This window comes from Symphalangus syndactylus, chromosome 7 (genome assembly GCF_028878055.3).
Source record: "Symphalangus syndactylus isolate Jambi chromosome 7, NHGRI_mSymSyn1-v2.1_pri, whole genome shotgun sequence".
Lineage (NCBI taxonomy): Eukaryota > Metazoa > Chordata > Mammalia > Primates > Hylobatidae > Symphalangus > Symphalangus syndactylus.
This window is the reverse complement of record NC_072429.2, coordinates 36,304,935-36,318,971: the sequence shown is the minus strand read 5'-3', so window position 1 is coordinate 36,318,971 and position 14,037 is coordinate 36,304,935. Positions and strand designations below refer to the sequence as shown.

The window sequence follows — 14,037 nt, the reverse complement described above, 5'->3', positions numbered from 1 at the left end:
GGTGCCTGCCACCTCGCCCGGCTAATTTTTTTGTATTTTTTAGTAGAGACGGGGTTTCACCGTGTTAGCCAGGATGGTCTCGATCTCCTGACCTCGTGATCCGCCCGCCTCGGCCTCCCAAAGTGCTGGGATTACAGGTGTGAGCCACCACGTCCGGCCTTGAAATCTTAAGTATTCCCTAGGTCCTCCTAAGACGTCTTCTCCTGGAAGAGGTTTTAGCTGAGAGTTTGTAATTGTTGTGGCTACAGGAAAAACCTGGGAAGCTTGCAAAAATGCATGCAGATTGCTGCCCCCACCCCCTGCCTCCTGCTCTGATTCATTCTAGGGTATAGCCTCCCCATCCTGAGAACATTCAGACCAGGGGGTCTATAGACCACTCTTCAAGGACTCTGTCTTAGTGCATGGAGCCCAGGGCTGGTAGGGAGGAGCCCTGCGTGGCTGTTGTGCTGGGCGACATTAACCATGCCCCTTTCTCTCTCTGGGCTACTCTTTTGCCCCCGTGCCAATGTTCTGGGCTTCCCCAGTTGTTGTGGCTGAGTGCAATGTGAGCTATCCTTGGAGAGGATAACACAGAGTGGATTGGGGCAGGTGCCAGTGTCTGGGTGGGGTGAGGGCTGCCAGTCCTGGCCCCACCCTAGCCAGGCCCAGAGGAGTTTCACATTCACATTAGGGAACAGGTCAGGAGAGGAGGCAGACTGGAAGCCTGGCTCAAAGTGGGCAAGTGCTGTGCCCCTGGTATCAGGACCCACAGGGAAAGCCTGGCCTGGGTGGCCCAGTGACCTAGCCACAGGCTGAGGGGCTCTCCTGCTATGTGGTCCTGTGGCAGGCAGGCTGAAACATCAAGTGCAGGCATGAATAAGCCATTTACAGCCGGGTAAACTGAGATACATAGAGGGAAGACACTCTCCTAATGTCACATGAGTGGGTGGAAAGCCGGGCTGGGACCCCGGGTCTTCCAATGCTAGGCAAGGCCACACTCTTCCATCTCCACCTCCCTCTGCAGGGCCAGTGGCAGATCACCTAGCTGGGACAGTCATCTGATTGTCTATGACGACCTAGTTAGGGCCTGGAAAAATGAACCATCATCACAGCCACCCTGGAGGCATGGAACCGGTTGGGTGTGCAAATTACCCCTCAAACATACTCCATCCCATTTTTTGTTGTTGTTGTTTTGTCTTTCCTTAAACTGTCTGATGGGCCAGCTGCCTCTGTGCCTGCTTCTGCCTGGCACTAGGCTTCGTGCTCTTCATTCTGAGAACAAAGCTTCCTTCTGACAGTCCTCCTGCTGACCACAGGAAAAGGGCAAGCTTAGCACCAGCCTCTCTCCTCTGCCTCCTCCTGCTGGGAGCATGGGGTAGGCAGCCTTGGGTGGATGCTGGAAGGGCTGTGAAGGTGGGTGGCGGCAGTCCAGTCCACATTCCCCCTGGCAGCCCAACTGTCAGGACTCAGAAGTTCTCCCTCATGGCCAAAAGGAGAGGCCAAGGCACCGGACAGGGACAAACGTAAAGTCTTGTCATCCATTGGTTCAAGCAGTCAATTGGCCTAGAACAGAACTGGGGATTTGGCTGGGAATTGGCCAGGCGAAAACCCTCAGGGTTTTAGCTGGCCCAGGTGGAGTCTTGTATCGGCCTCTAGCCCCTGGTCTATAGGGGCTGTGTAAGCCTAAAGGTGTGTTCAGATGAGGGAGACAATAGTCCCTCATTCAGTATATTTGTATTAAACATCTACTTTGGTCCAGGCTCTTTTCTAGAACTGGGATGCAGCAGTGAACAAAACACATGGAGACCCTGTTTTGGATGTGGGGCTGACATTCGAGTGGCGGGATGAAATGAACAGCCCAAAAAGCTCACTATCAGGTGGTGAGATGTGCCTGGAAGAAAAATAAAGCTGGCTTGTGGGTCAAGAGTGTGACTTGGGGGAGTGACCCTGCCATGTCAGGTGGTCAGGATGGTCCCTGGTGAGGGGCAGTAGACTCTGGGAGGGTGGCCCATGGGAAATTGAGGGAAGAATTTTCCAAGCAGAGGGAGCTGCAGGGCAAAGGCGCTGGAACTGGAGGGTACGGGTGGCCAGAGGCAGGGCTGGAAGAATGAGAAGATGGTGGAGGAGAGGGGCCAGAGGGCGTGTGGAGACAGGCAGGGCCTCTTGGCCCTGGGGAGGACTTTGTTGTTTGAGTCTGAGTGGAGGGGAAGCTGTTGGCAGGCCCGGTGTGAGGACTGACTGGTTTGGGTACACATTTTAGAGAGACTGCTGGGGGTGAGGGTGGACACAGGATGACTGGCTGGGAGGCTGCTGCAGTCTTGCCACGAGAGAGGTTGGGCGGGTCAGTGGTGGGTGGGGAAGGCGGGGGAGCAACCAGGGGTTGGTTCTTCTGGATTTATTTTGCAGGATGAGCTGATGGGATTTGCTGATGGATTAGATGTGGGGTGTGAGAAGGGAGGGTTGACCACAAGGTTTCTGGTTTGAGGAACTGGAAGGACAGTTGGACAGTATTGCTATTTACCAAGACAGAGAAGGCTGCAGGACAGGCAGGTTTGGGGAGAGCAATTAAGATTTGGGGTCAGCAGGCTGGGTGTGGTGGCTCACGCCTGTAATCCCAGCACTTTGGGAGGCCGAGGTGGGTGGATCACGAGGTCAGGAGATCGAGACCATCCTGGGTAACACGGTGAAACCCCATCTCTACTAAAAAAATACAAAAAATTAGCCGGGCATGGTGGCGGGCACCTGTAGTCCCAGCTACTTGGGAGGCTGAGGCAGGAGAATGGTGTGAACCCGGGAGATGGAGTTTGCAGTGAGCCGAGATCATGCCACTGCACGCCAGTCTGGGTGACAGAGCGAGACTCTGTCTCAAAAAAAAAAAAAGATTTGGGGTAAGCTGTGCTGGGGTGGGGCCTATGCTGGTGGGGGAGGGGCATGGTGCACATGGGTGCTGGGTCCTGCATGTTCCTGTTGCTGTCAGGAACAGCAGCACGGATTGTGTGAGGGGCCCCAATGCTAGGAGTCTGTTCTGTAAGAACAAATGTTTCCTAGTCCCTTCATGTCCTTTTCTATCTCTGCAAACCTCCCTCTGCTTTTCTCTTCCTTTTGGACAGAGGAAAAAGGCAGATTCTGAAGCCTCATTGTCACTGTGATGGTCCTAGCCTTTCTGCCTGGCACGCCTCCTGGCAGGGAGTTCCTTCCGGGGTAGGTGAAGTAGGGGGCGGAAGGGTGGGGTAGAGGTTCAGGCCTTATCCTGGCTCTGCTACCAACAGAGCTCTTTGCCTTGGTTTCCCCTCCTGTATGGAGAAGGGTTGAGGTGGCCCCAGGGATCTGAGGGTGGCAGGGAGTATTTGAGGAGGCCACATGGTACAGTGGTTAAGAATCTGGGCTTGGGGTCAGGCAGGCGTGGGCATGAATCCTTGCCTGCTGCTTGGCTGTGAGACTCTGGACAAGTAACATAACCTCTCTGAGCCTCAATTTTCTCATCTGTAGAAATGGGTCAATGATAGTACCTGCCTCACAGGGTTACTGTGAGGTTGAATGAGGAAATGTCCATAAAACACTTAGTGCCGGGTATGGTGACTCACACCTGTAATCCCAGCACTTTGGGAGGCTGAGGCGGGCAGATCACCTGAGGTCGGGAGTTTGAGACCAGCCTGACCAATATGGAGAAAGCCCATCTCTACTAAAAATACAAAATTAGCCAGGCGTGGTGGTGCACACCTATAATCCCAGCTACTCAGGAGGCTGAGGCAGGAGAATCGCTTGTAGCTGGGAGATGGAGGTTGCTTGGGAGGTGGAGGTTGCTTGTGGTGAGCCGAGATTGCACCATTGCGCTCCAGTCTGGGCAACAAGAGCAAAATTCTGTCTCAAAAAAATAAACAAACAAACAAGCAAATAAAACACTTAGCAAGGCCCTGGCATATAGCACACCTAGTTAACCAAGGCCTCTGCTCACAGTGACCCATGCAGGCAGGCAGGTAAGGGGCTTGGCCTAGTGAGTGGGAGGAACCGTGGGAGGTTATTGAACAGGAGCATGCCAGGCATGTGTTTGATGGGGCAGCTGTGGGTGTGGAGACTTGGGCTGAGTTTTCTTAGCAAGTCCAAGAGCCCCTTCCACCTTCCAGAGTGACAGCTGCGGGCTGGCCCTAACGGATCATCTTCCTTTCCCTAGCCAAGGGTCTTCACTGGCTTGACATGTGCAGCCTCTGTTTTGCACAGGTCCCTTGGGGTGGGGTGGTCATTTTCCTTAAGGCCTCCTATAGGACCCCTTGTCTCTATATCCCAGTGGCCAGCCTTAGGGAAATGTGAGGGAAGGGCTTTGGGGGTGAATGAATCAAAGGGACTTAATTTACTTGTAGGTAGGGCTCTGGACAGAGCTGGTGGGTCAGGCGGAGCCTGGAGTGGCAGTCCACTGGGCACTGGGAGTGACCTCGGTTTCTGGTCTGCATCCAGGCTGGGTGGTGCTTGCTCCAGCAGAGCCGTGGAGAGGTCGACAATGGGCGGAATGTGGCCCCTTCAGAACCCACACTTCACTGGTGCCCAGGCATGCCAGCCAAGCCCTGTGCTTCTGCAAGCCTGTTTCCCAGCAGTTGAGCTGTGCCAGGGCAGCCAAGGACATTTCAGAGTCCCCAGGGCTCATAGCCAGGCTGTCACCGGGCATTGCTTATTTTCCCAGGGCCCAAGAGTCTTCAAGGATGAAGGGGGTTCTGGAGATATTCCAAGGACTTTTCTTAACAGCTTGGTAAATTGAGGTCTGGAGAGAGCAAGGCACTTGACCAAGGTCTCACAAGGCTGCCTCCCTCATATCTGTCACTCCCCTCTGTTTCCATGTCCTCTGCACAGACTCCTGGCCTTCTGCCTGGATATTTGTAACAACCTCCCTCTTGTGGGCTCCCTAAGAGCTTTGTTTGTCCTCCGTTATTGTAATCTTGCCATAATCTGCCAGATGCGCACACTGTTTGATGTGTCTACCTCCCATCCCCTCCACTGACTGCCTGTGACAGAGTCTCCCCGACAGAGCTGTGCAGCATGAGGTTTAGGCCCCAGGCTCTGGAGCCAGTCTGAACTCTGTTTGGATGCCAGCTCTGCCCCTTCCTGGCCTGGTGACCTTGGGCATGATACCCTACTTTTCTGAGCCGCTGTCTCTGTGAAATGAAAACAGTAGCAATACTTAGTTTATAGGAATGTCAGGACAGTTAAATGGGATAACGTGTGAAATGCAGAATACAACACCTGGTACCAAGTAAACTCTCAGAAATGGTCATCATTTTCCCAAAGGCCCATCAGTTGGTTGAACTGGAAAGTCGTGAGCATGGAGGAGTAGACCCAAGCTTGGACTGGGAGGCAGAGGATGTGGGCTCCAAGTTCACCTCAAATACTGCGTTCCTGTGTGCTTGTTGGGAAGCCACTTATTCTCTGGAAACCCCACTTTCCTTTTCTGAGAAAGGGGGAAGAAATCCCTGCTATACTTTAATAAAGTTGGCATATGATGCCACAGCAATGCCTGTGAAAATGCTTTGCATCTGTGTAATGATTTAAAAATGGCACAGCGGTGGCTGTGGTGTGCTGATGGCGATGAGGGCATTGTAACCACAGTGGTGGGCAGCTGGCCGGGCTGGAGGCTGGTTCATCTGTGGAATGCCCAGTGCCCACACAGACTTCCCCATCCCCGCCTACCTGCTCCCAGCTGTCCACCAGCCTGCCTTCACATTAGCCCCGGCATTATATGCTAGAAAATGTGGGAGGTGCAAAGAGCTGATGGCATTTCCCCAGCCCTGGTGGGTTTTCTGTTATCTGTGGCTGATGCCATGGAATGTGGGGATTAAGAACCAGACAGACGCTGGTTCGAATCTCAGCTAAGCACTTCCCAACGGGGGCCTTAAGCAAGTTGCTTAATCTCTATGGACCTCAGGCTCCATATGTGTAAAATGAGGCCATGATCAAGTAGAGGCCAAGCATTTAACAGAGAGCCCAGAACATAATGGCATAATGGTTGTATAATGTGTATTCTGCCTGGAACGTGGTCACTGACAACGTGGTGACTGACAGGTTATTGATGGCAGGGAGCTGGGGCCACTGTGCCCATTTCTGGGGATTTGCTGCAGAGGTCGGTTATGCTCCCTACAGAATAACCCAGCTTAGATTTAGGAAGGTCTTTGGAATCATATGGCATGATTCAATTTTTTAAATTAATTTGTTTTTTAAAATTTTATTTTTTTTATTGATGGGGTCTCGCTGTATCTTCCAGGCTGCAGTGCCTTAGTGCAGTTGTAGCTCACTGCAGCCTTGAATGCCCGGGGTTCCAGCAATCCTCCTACCTCAGCCTCCTGAATAGCTGGGACTGCAGGCTCGTGCCACCATGCCTAGCCTCATGATTCTGTTTTATGTGACCAAACTGAGGCTGAGAAAGGAGTGGTACTTGCCTGAGGTCACAGGCAGGTTGTGTAAGGCTGGGCCTAGGATGAGGCAAGTGAGGCATCTAAGTGCAGCGTCTCAGGAGGTGCCTGCTATGTGCTTGCACATTGTGGAGAATAAGAACCTTTGTTTTTGAGAGAGGGTCTAGCTGTTTCACACAGGTTGGAGTGCAGTGGCGCTATCTGGGCTTACTGCAGCCTCAACCTCCTGGGCTCAGGTGATCCTCACACCTCAGCCCTCGCATGTAACTGACTACAGGAACACACCACTACGCTGGCTAATTTTTGTAATTTTTTTTTGTAGATAAGGGGTTTTGCCATGTTGCCCAGGCTGGTGTTGAACTCCTGATCTCAAACCCCTGGGTCAACCTGCCTTGACCTCCCAAAGTGTTGGGATGACAGACGTGAGCCACCGCACCTGGCAGTGAGCGCCTTCTTAAAGGCTCCTTGCTGGCCTCACCTGAGCCTAGTCCTGGGTGAGTCCCTGATCTAGGACTGGAACCCTGGTCTCCTGGCCCCATGAACTGTTCTGGACCCCTGTGAGGTACTTTCTAGAGTCTCGCTGAGGCCCCCTATTCCTCTTTAAAAGGAGCCTCTGTGAAGTAGGTCACCCAGTGCTTTTTGCTCCACGTTTCTGTTCTCTAGCTGTTGTCTGTGTCCTAGAGAAAGCCGGGCCTACTTGCCCCCACCTCTCCCCTCCTCCTTCTCCCTCCCCCTGCCAGCTGCGCCTCCATGTAAGTACTTTGAGCCCCTTAACACCCCAAGGCGTGTTGGTGGCCAGCTTTTGTCTTGATGACAAGCCCCAGCAAGTCTACAGGGACTGGCTGCTTTCATGTGGGCCCTCGGTGAAGCCTCCTTGGTCTCAGCAGGCCCTGTGTTGTGCCCACCAGGCCTCTAGGAGATTAGGGGCTCCAGATGGCTCAAAGCTTTTCCCTTCCTCTGTGTTATCCCTAGCCCACCTGGCTTCCGTCCTCACTGGCCACGGAGCTTGGGGGATTTGCAGTCTCTCCAAGGCTCTGGCGTCTTCCAGAGTGGGCTAGTCTTGGGGTGTCCATCTGAGCCATTCTCTCTGTCACCACTGCTGGGCCTGCCTGCTGGGCCTTAAGTGACTTCTTGAGAGGTGGCCAAAGCTGCTAATCCCTGGAAGGGGCTCCTAGGATTTCCCTGTGGCTAGCAGGACCCTTGGCCACCCACGTGATGTGACATGAGGAGCCTGGAAAGCCAGCCCAACCTCCATCCTTAAGCCCCACATATAAACATACCATTTTTTTTTTTTTTTTTAACTGCAGCTCTCAGAGCCTGCAGTTCTATCGTTGTCAGGTTGCCTTGTGCTCTCTTTGGCATCCTCTAAGAAGGCAAATAACCTTTTCAGCTGGGTGCTTTTAAGCATTTGCTGTCAAGAAGCAAGCCGTGGCCAGCCTGGCCCTTTTCCAGTGTTCTCTGTGACCGTGGCCAAGTTGCTTCTCCTCTCTGGGTCTCGTCTTTGTAAGACCCTTTTCAGCTCTAGCACTTTGAGGCTCCAGCATGGATTCTTACACCCTCCACACCTTTGCCGGTCACCTTTCTTCCTCCTCTGCAGGGTGGGGCACAGGGAAGGGCCTGGCAGCTGAGCTGGGTGAGGCCAGGGGCCAAAAGCCAGCATCGTAGACACTTCCCACCAGCTGGGCATACCAGTCCTTCGTCTTCTTCTCAGGACAGGTGGGGAAACTGAGGTCTGGAGGGGGAAGGGCCAGGGCTGGAACCAGGACCCAGTTATCCTTATTGCCAGTGAGCGCTCCTCCTGCTGTTGGCTGCTACCTCTCTTGAGAGGGTCAGAAGACCCACTAGCACGATGGTGAGGGGCATGCTTTTTCCTTTCCCATGGAAGGCTCCTCCAGGCAGGGCTTGGGTGAGGCAAGTGAGGTGTCAGTGGTCCCCTGGGCACGGGGCAGAATCGGAAGAGGACATCCTCTTTCTGAGGTTAAGGAGGTAGGGGCTGGAGGCCTTGACAAGGGAGGTGGCATGAAGGGGCGTGGAGGTTTCTAGGAACGTGGTTGGTGGCGCAGGGTGCTCTAGGGCCACCTCCCTCCCTTGCTTCTGCCTTCCCTTTCTCCTGGGGAGGGGACTGGGCCAACAGTAATGCCATTTTTCCTGGCCCTGGGATTAGGTGCAGCCGTGTTAAGGAGAGGACGTTCGAGAGGGCGTGGCGAAGTGAAGAGGAACTGCACGCCACTGCCTGGAGCTCCGGTGGGTCTGGTCATTCTCTCTCTGGCTCCTGTCCCCTCTGACCACTGTCCCTGGCCCCCTGCCCTGTCCAGTCCTTCCAGGTCCATCTGAGTGTGTGTGTGTGTATGTGGTATGTGTGTGTGTCCCCAGGAGGGACCTGGGGGTACAGGATGGCACTTGAGCCTGGCACTGGGTCCTGCCTTCATTCCAGATCAGAAGCAGCTCCCGGAACTGCCTCAGGGAGAGGTCTAGGCTGACCTGGCAGATTCCTGATGGAGGAGAAGGAGGAGGAGGCTGAGGGATGGGAAGGAAGGGCTCAGTTTCTCCTGTGGCTTCTCCAGACAGCTAGGCATGTCCACAAATCCACCTGAAGCCAGCAGGTCCAAGAGTTTAAAGATTTACTTCAGGGCCACGGGGGAAGCTGGAATGGTGAGATCCCACGGCTCTCAGATGTTGTGTTTGTGGCTTTGGTCCTGTCTAGACTATGAGAGCCATGGCTTGTCAAAGCCAGAGGGGCCCCTAGAGAATTTCCATGTTCTTAACTTGGCTTTTGATGGGGGCCAGTCACAACCACTCTGAATTTGTGTGTCTGGGGAGAGAATCTGCTAATAGCCATCACTAGATTCTCAAAGGGTTCTATAACCCCCAGAAGGTCACAGACTTCTCCTCTAGTCTATACCCCTCACTGCAGTTGCAGAAACTGAGGCTCAGAGAAGGGAAGGGACTTGCCCAGAGACTCGCAGGCAGCGATGGAGGCTGTGGCACCCCCCGCCTCTGTCTTCCTGCCAGCATTCTGCCTGACCTCACAGGCTGGGGGAGCTTGGCTCATTCAGGGGACAATGACTGTCATCCCCTGAGTGTTCAGGGCCTCGGGAAGGACTGGGAGGCTGTTGCGGTTTCCAGGCCTGCGTGGATTTTGGCTTCTTCATCCATGAGATGGAGGCCCCTGAGTCTGCCTGTGCCTTGGAATCTCTCAGGGTATATCTGAGGCCTGGAGTCAGGCATGCGGGAGGGTGGGGGCTGGTGGTGACCCACATTTCCCAGCTCCTCTGCAGGGGAGGCGGATAGGGGAGAAGCTCAGGGTGTGATAAAATTGTTTTTACTTCACTGGGCATAAATGACAAATAAGTGAGGGTTGGGAAGTGCCTGGTAGAGCGCCTGGCACATGCCAGGCTGTGAGGTGAGGTGCTCACCATTGTCCTTTGCGGTGCCCTGCTAGCTGAGATCTCCTGCTTCTGACCCTCGCTCCTGCCTCTTCCTTAGCATGAGGCCTCTGCCAGGGGCAGGAGGTGGCCCCCCCCTTTTTTTTTTTTTTTTGAGATGGAGTTGAGCTCAGGCTAGAGTGCAATGGCGCCATCTCGGCTCACTGCAATCTCCACCTCTCGGGTTCAAGCGATTCTCCTGCCTCAGCCTCTGGAGTTGCTGGGATTACAGGCATGTGCCACACACCTGGTTAATTTTGTATTTTTAGTAGAGATGGGGTTTCACCATGTTAGCCAGGATGGTCTCAATCTCCGGACCTTGTGATCTACCCGCCTCAGCCTCCCAAAGTGCTGGGATTACAGGCAGGGGCCACCGCCCCGAGCTGCCATCCCCCTTTCTTATGTTGGGGTGTCTGATGGGGGCGTGAGGACCCTCTGGCTGAAGTCCTGCCTTGCTGGGTCCCATGGTGCACCTCTCTGCAGTGCAGGCTTTCCCAGGAGGCTGAAGCTCAGCTAGAGAAGCCGGGTCAGCAGCCCTGGGCCTGGTCACCTCCAGGAAGCCTCTATCCTGGGCTGCAGACCTGGCTTGGGAGTGGTGTGGAAAGCAGGACTGCAGAGGGGTCACGAACAGGGGCTGTGGGGTGGGCTGGGAGGGGCATCCTAGCTCCACCTCTGCCTAGCTGTGTGACTTAGAGCAGTTACTTGCCCTCTCTGAGCCTCCATTTCCTTGTCTGTAAAGTGCTCATAGCAGTGACACCTCTTTCAGGGTGTTAGGATTGAGCATGGTGGAGCAGGGAAGGCTCCTGGCACAGCCCCAGATGTTCTCGGGAGCTTAATGTTGGCCACCAGTAAGGGAGGTTATGATATGTCTTGGGATATGCTGCTTTGTTCCTTTTGAGTGTCTGTGATCTGAGCCTAAGGAAAAAATAGTTCTGGATGGATTTGACTCTGTCATAGGCAGATTTGGGGACAGGGTGGGCAGAGAGCCCCATTTTGGGAAGCTTTGTGGCCACTGCATAACATTCTATGTGATGGGCGTGACAGCCTTGGTGTGCGTGAAGAGCCTCAGTGGGACTGTCAGGACTGTCCCGTCCTGGACAGGAGGGTGGCAGGTGACCTGCCGTGTTCCCCACACAGCCCCGCCCCCAGGCTTTCTGGTATGTTTGCTCGGTAAGCCCTTTTTTTCAGAGCTGGTACAAAGGTAAACTCGCAACTCAGGCCCTGCTGGAAGAAGGACACATTCTCAACAAGTGAGGTCTAAGTTCCTGAGGTTTTCTGTTGGGCCTTCTCTGCCAGGGAACCCAGAACAGATTCACAAGTTGAGAACCAGGGAGTGAACCAGTAGTGCTTAATGCTTTGTTTCCTTGTTGATTGACGGATGATCTGTGGGCTACTTCCAAGAAAGATCACTAGAGGCTGCTTGTGATACTAAAACACATATAAAATGGATGAAAACAAACACAGACAGAAAACTATTCAAAGGGAATGGAGAATGGGATGTGCAGGGCATCTGGCAAGTGTTAGCTGTCTTAGGTGATCACAGAGGGGCTGTGGATATGGGGGATGAGGGGCCCAGGCTCTGGAGCCCAGCAGCTGTGTGCTGAAGTTCCCATTCACCTCCTTATTAGCTCTGTGGGCTGCAGCAAGTGACTGGCCTCTCTAGGCCTCAGTTTCTCATCCGTATAATGGGGGGAATCTAGGTCATGATGCTGTGGTACGGTTGAAATAATGGCATGTAACGCAGACATGGCATGTCTCATAAATGGAAGTTAATGTTATTAATGCATTTAGCTTGGAGATGCCGTGTAGCAGATTCACAGAGGGGAAGGTAATTGGCAAGGGCACAATGCTCTTGAGTACCTGCTGTGGGTAGGAGACAGCTTGTGCCTTGGAAAGCTTTCAGTGAAGTTGGGAGCCCCACATTCTAGTTGCAAGAACAACTGATACCTGGTGTTGCATAGTGGGATGTGGAGCAGGGGAGCTCAACCAGGACTTTAGAAATCCAGAGCAGGCTTGTTCACCTCCCTGCTGAGGCTGGCATTGGAGGAGGAGAGACAGGGTTTTAATGGACAAGCAAATGGACCAAGGTACATGAGAGTGGGGCACACCAGACGGCACAAGGCTGGGAGGTCCTTTCCTCTCTCTGGGTCTAGGTGTCCCCAGGGGCTTACTGCAGGGTAGACTGCTCTCTGTGGCCCTGCGACTCTGAGCCAGACCTCCAACAGTCTCTTTCCCGGTGGTGGCAGTCCTGGACTCTGGGGTGACTGACAGGCGGCAGCTTGGCTCCTGGCCACGCAGCACTGTGGAGGTGATGGGGGCTGGGGCATGTAGCAGATTCCAGCAGAGGAAGGGATTTGCTTCTGGTCTCGGCCTCCCAGGGATGTAATCACGCTGGAGAAACTCCTGCACAGCTGGGAAGCAAATGTGGAGGATTTTCCTTGCTGAGCTGGATGTGGTGGGTGGGGCAGGCTGTGGTAGGGTGGCTGGTGGAGCTGGGAAGCTGTGGGGTGTGGCTGGGTGGGGGGTGATGATGTGACTGTGCTGGGGGTGTGACTGGCTGGGAGGGGCTGGATCAGCTATGGGGAGTGGCCCTGAGTGCATGTAGGGCTACCTGTTCCTCAGGCGTGCAGCCACTACTACACCCTCCCCTGCTCAGGTCCCTGCCCAAGTCCAGGTACCCATTCACATCCTTCTGAGGCTGCTGGCAGAGCTCTTTCTGCACTGACCTCTCAGCCCCCACCCCATGTGCATGTGGCCCAGATGCCTATGATGATGCCATTCGAGCCTGTCGTGTGCATGTGAGTGTGGTGTGTGTTGGGGGGTGCGGGGAGGGATGTGTGGTCCACAGAGGGCATTGTCAAGAGTGACCTAGGCTGGAAATAAAATGTGGGCTGGGTGAGCATTCAGGGCTGTGGGCACCTTCCCCCATTCACTGCAGCCATGTCATACCAGAGACATAAAACCTTGGGTTCCAGAGACCTCTAGAAACCCTTATGGGAAGGTCATGGTCGCCACTGCATTCTCAGTGCCTAGTGGCATGCTTGGCACCTAGTGGTGCTCAGTAAATACAGGATGAGGAAACAGGTCGTTTGCTTGTTCCGCACTCCCAGAAAGATCTCGAACCTCCTTCCTGGATCCCATTCTCTTGCTCCTTCCCTCTGGCGTCTGCCTGGCCTCCCTTCCTCTCTCTTTCTCAATTCACTACTAATTTGATACGTGGCCTTGGGCCAATTCCTTCCTGAGCCTCACTTTCCAAATCTGTTACTGAGTAATCATTTTATTAGCTTATATTACCATGTGCCAGGCACTGAGCTCAGTGTTTTACATGCCTCATCTCTCTTTGTCTTGGCAGCTGCCCTGCAAGATAGATAAGTAGTATAAACCCCATTTTAGAGTTAGTGAAACTGAGGTTCAGAGAGGTTGAGAGATTTTCTCAAAGGTCATGAGGCTGGTAAATAATGGAGCCAACATTCAAGCCCCAGCTGGGTGCAGTGGCTCCCAGCTGGGGCTTGAATTACCTGTAATCCCAGCACTTTGGGAAGCCGAGGCAGGAGGATTGCTTGAGACCAGGAGTTCAAGACCAGCCTAGGCAACATAGGGATACCTTGTCTGTATTAAAAAATTAGCTGGGCATGGTGGCACACACCTGTAGTCCTAGCTGCTTGGGAGACTGAGGTAGGAGGATCACTTGAGCGTGGGAAGTCAAGGCTGCAGTAAGTGTGATTGTGCCCCTGCACTCTAGCCTGGGCAACAAGAAAGACACTGTCTCAAAAAATGAAAATATGCTGGGCACAGTGGCTTGTGTCTATAATCCCAGCACTTTGGGAGGCTGAGGCAGGTGGATCATTTGAGGTCAGGAGTTCGAGACCAGCCTGGGCAACATGGCGAAACCCTGTCTCTACTAAAAATATAAAAATTAGCTGGGTATGGTGGCGGGCACCTGTAACCCCCTCTACTCAGGAGGGTGCGGCTCGAAAATAGCTCGAAGCTTGAACCCAGGAGGGGAAGGCTGGAGTGAGCCTGCGCAACAGAGCAAGACTGTTAAAAAAAGAAAGAAAAGATTCAAAGATTCAAGCTCAAGCAGGCTAGCTCCAGTCTGGGCCTTTAACTGTTATGCTAGCTGTCACCACTAGAGTGAAATAGAAGGGTGTGCACAGCCCTTCCAAGGAGGCCTGCTGGCGCACAGTAGGCACTGTGTACGTGTGAATTGGGTTACTGGGCACAATTCACCATGAAAG

At 53.7% G+C, this 14,037-nt stretch overlaps 1 protein-coding gene across 14 annotated transcripts in view; it reads left to right on the top strand.

The window, feature by feature from the left end:
• The window catches only part of NDST1 (N-deacetylase and N-sulfotransferase 1), a 73,473-nt gene that overhangs the window by 14,997 nt on the left and 44,439 nt on the right, over positions 1–14,037 (top strand). For 6 of the 14 annotated variants that reach the window (XM_055285617.2, XM_063643170.1, XM_055285614.2 and 3 more), the window contains exon 2: positions 8,539–8,618. The exons of 6 other annotated variants lie outside the window; for them this stretch is intronic. Coding sequence is in view for 1 of the 8 variants with exons in the window: in XM_055285621.2 (XP_055141596.1) it covers positions 8,539–8,618 (80 nt within the window). In the remaining 7 variants the exon portion in view is untranslated. Of the gene's footprint in view, positions 1–6,696; positions 6,869–8,538; positions 8,619–14,037 lie in introns of those variants that run through there. 2 more of the 14 variants (XM_063643167.1, XM_063643171.1) reach the window with 2 other exon arrangements.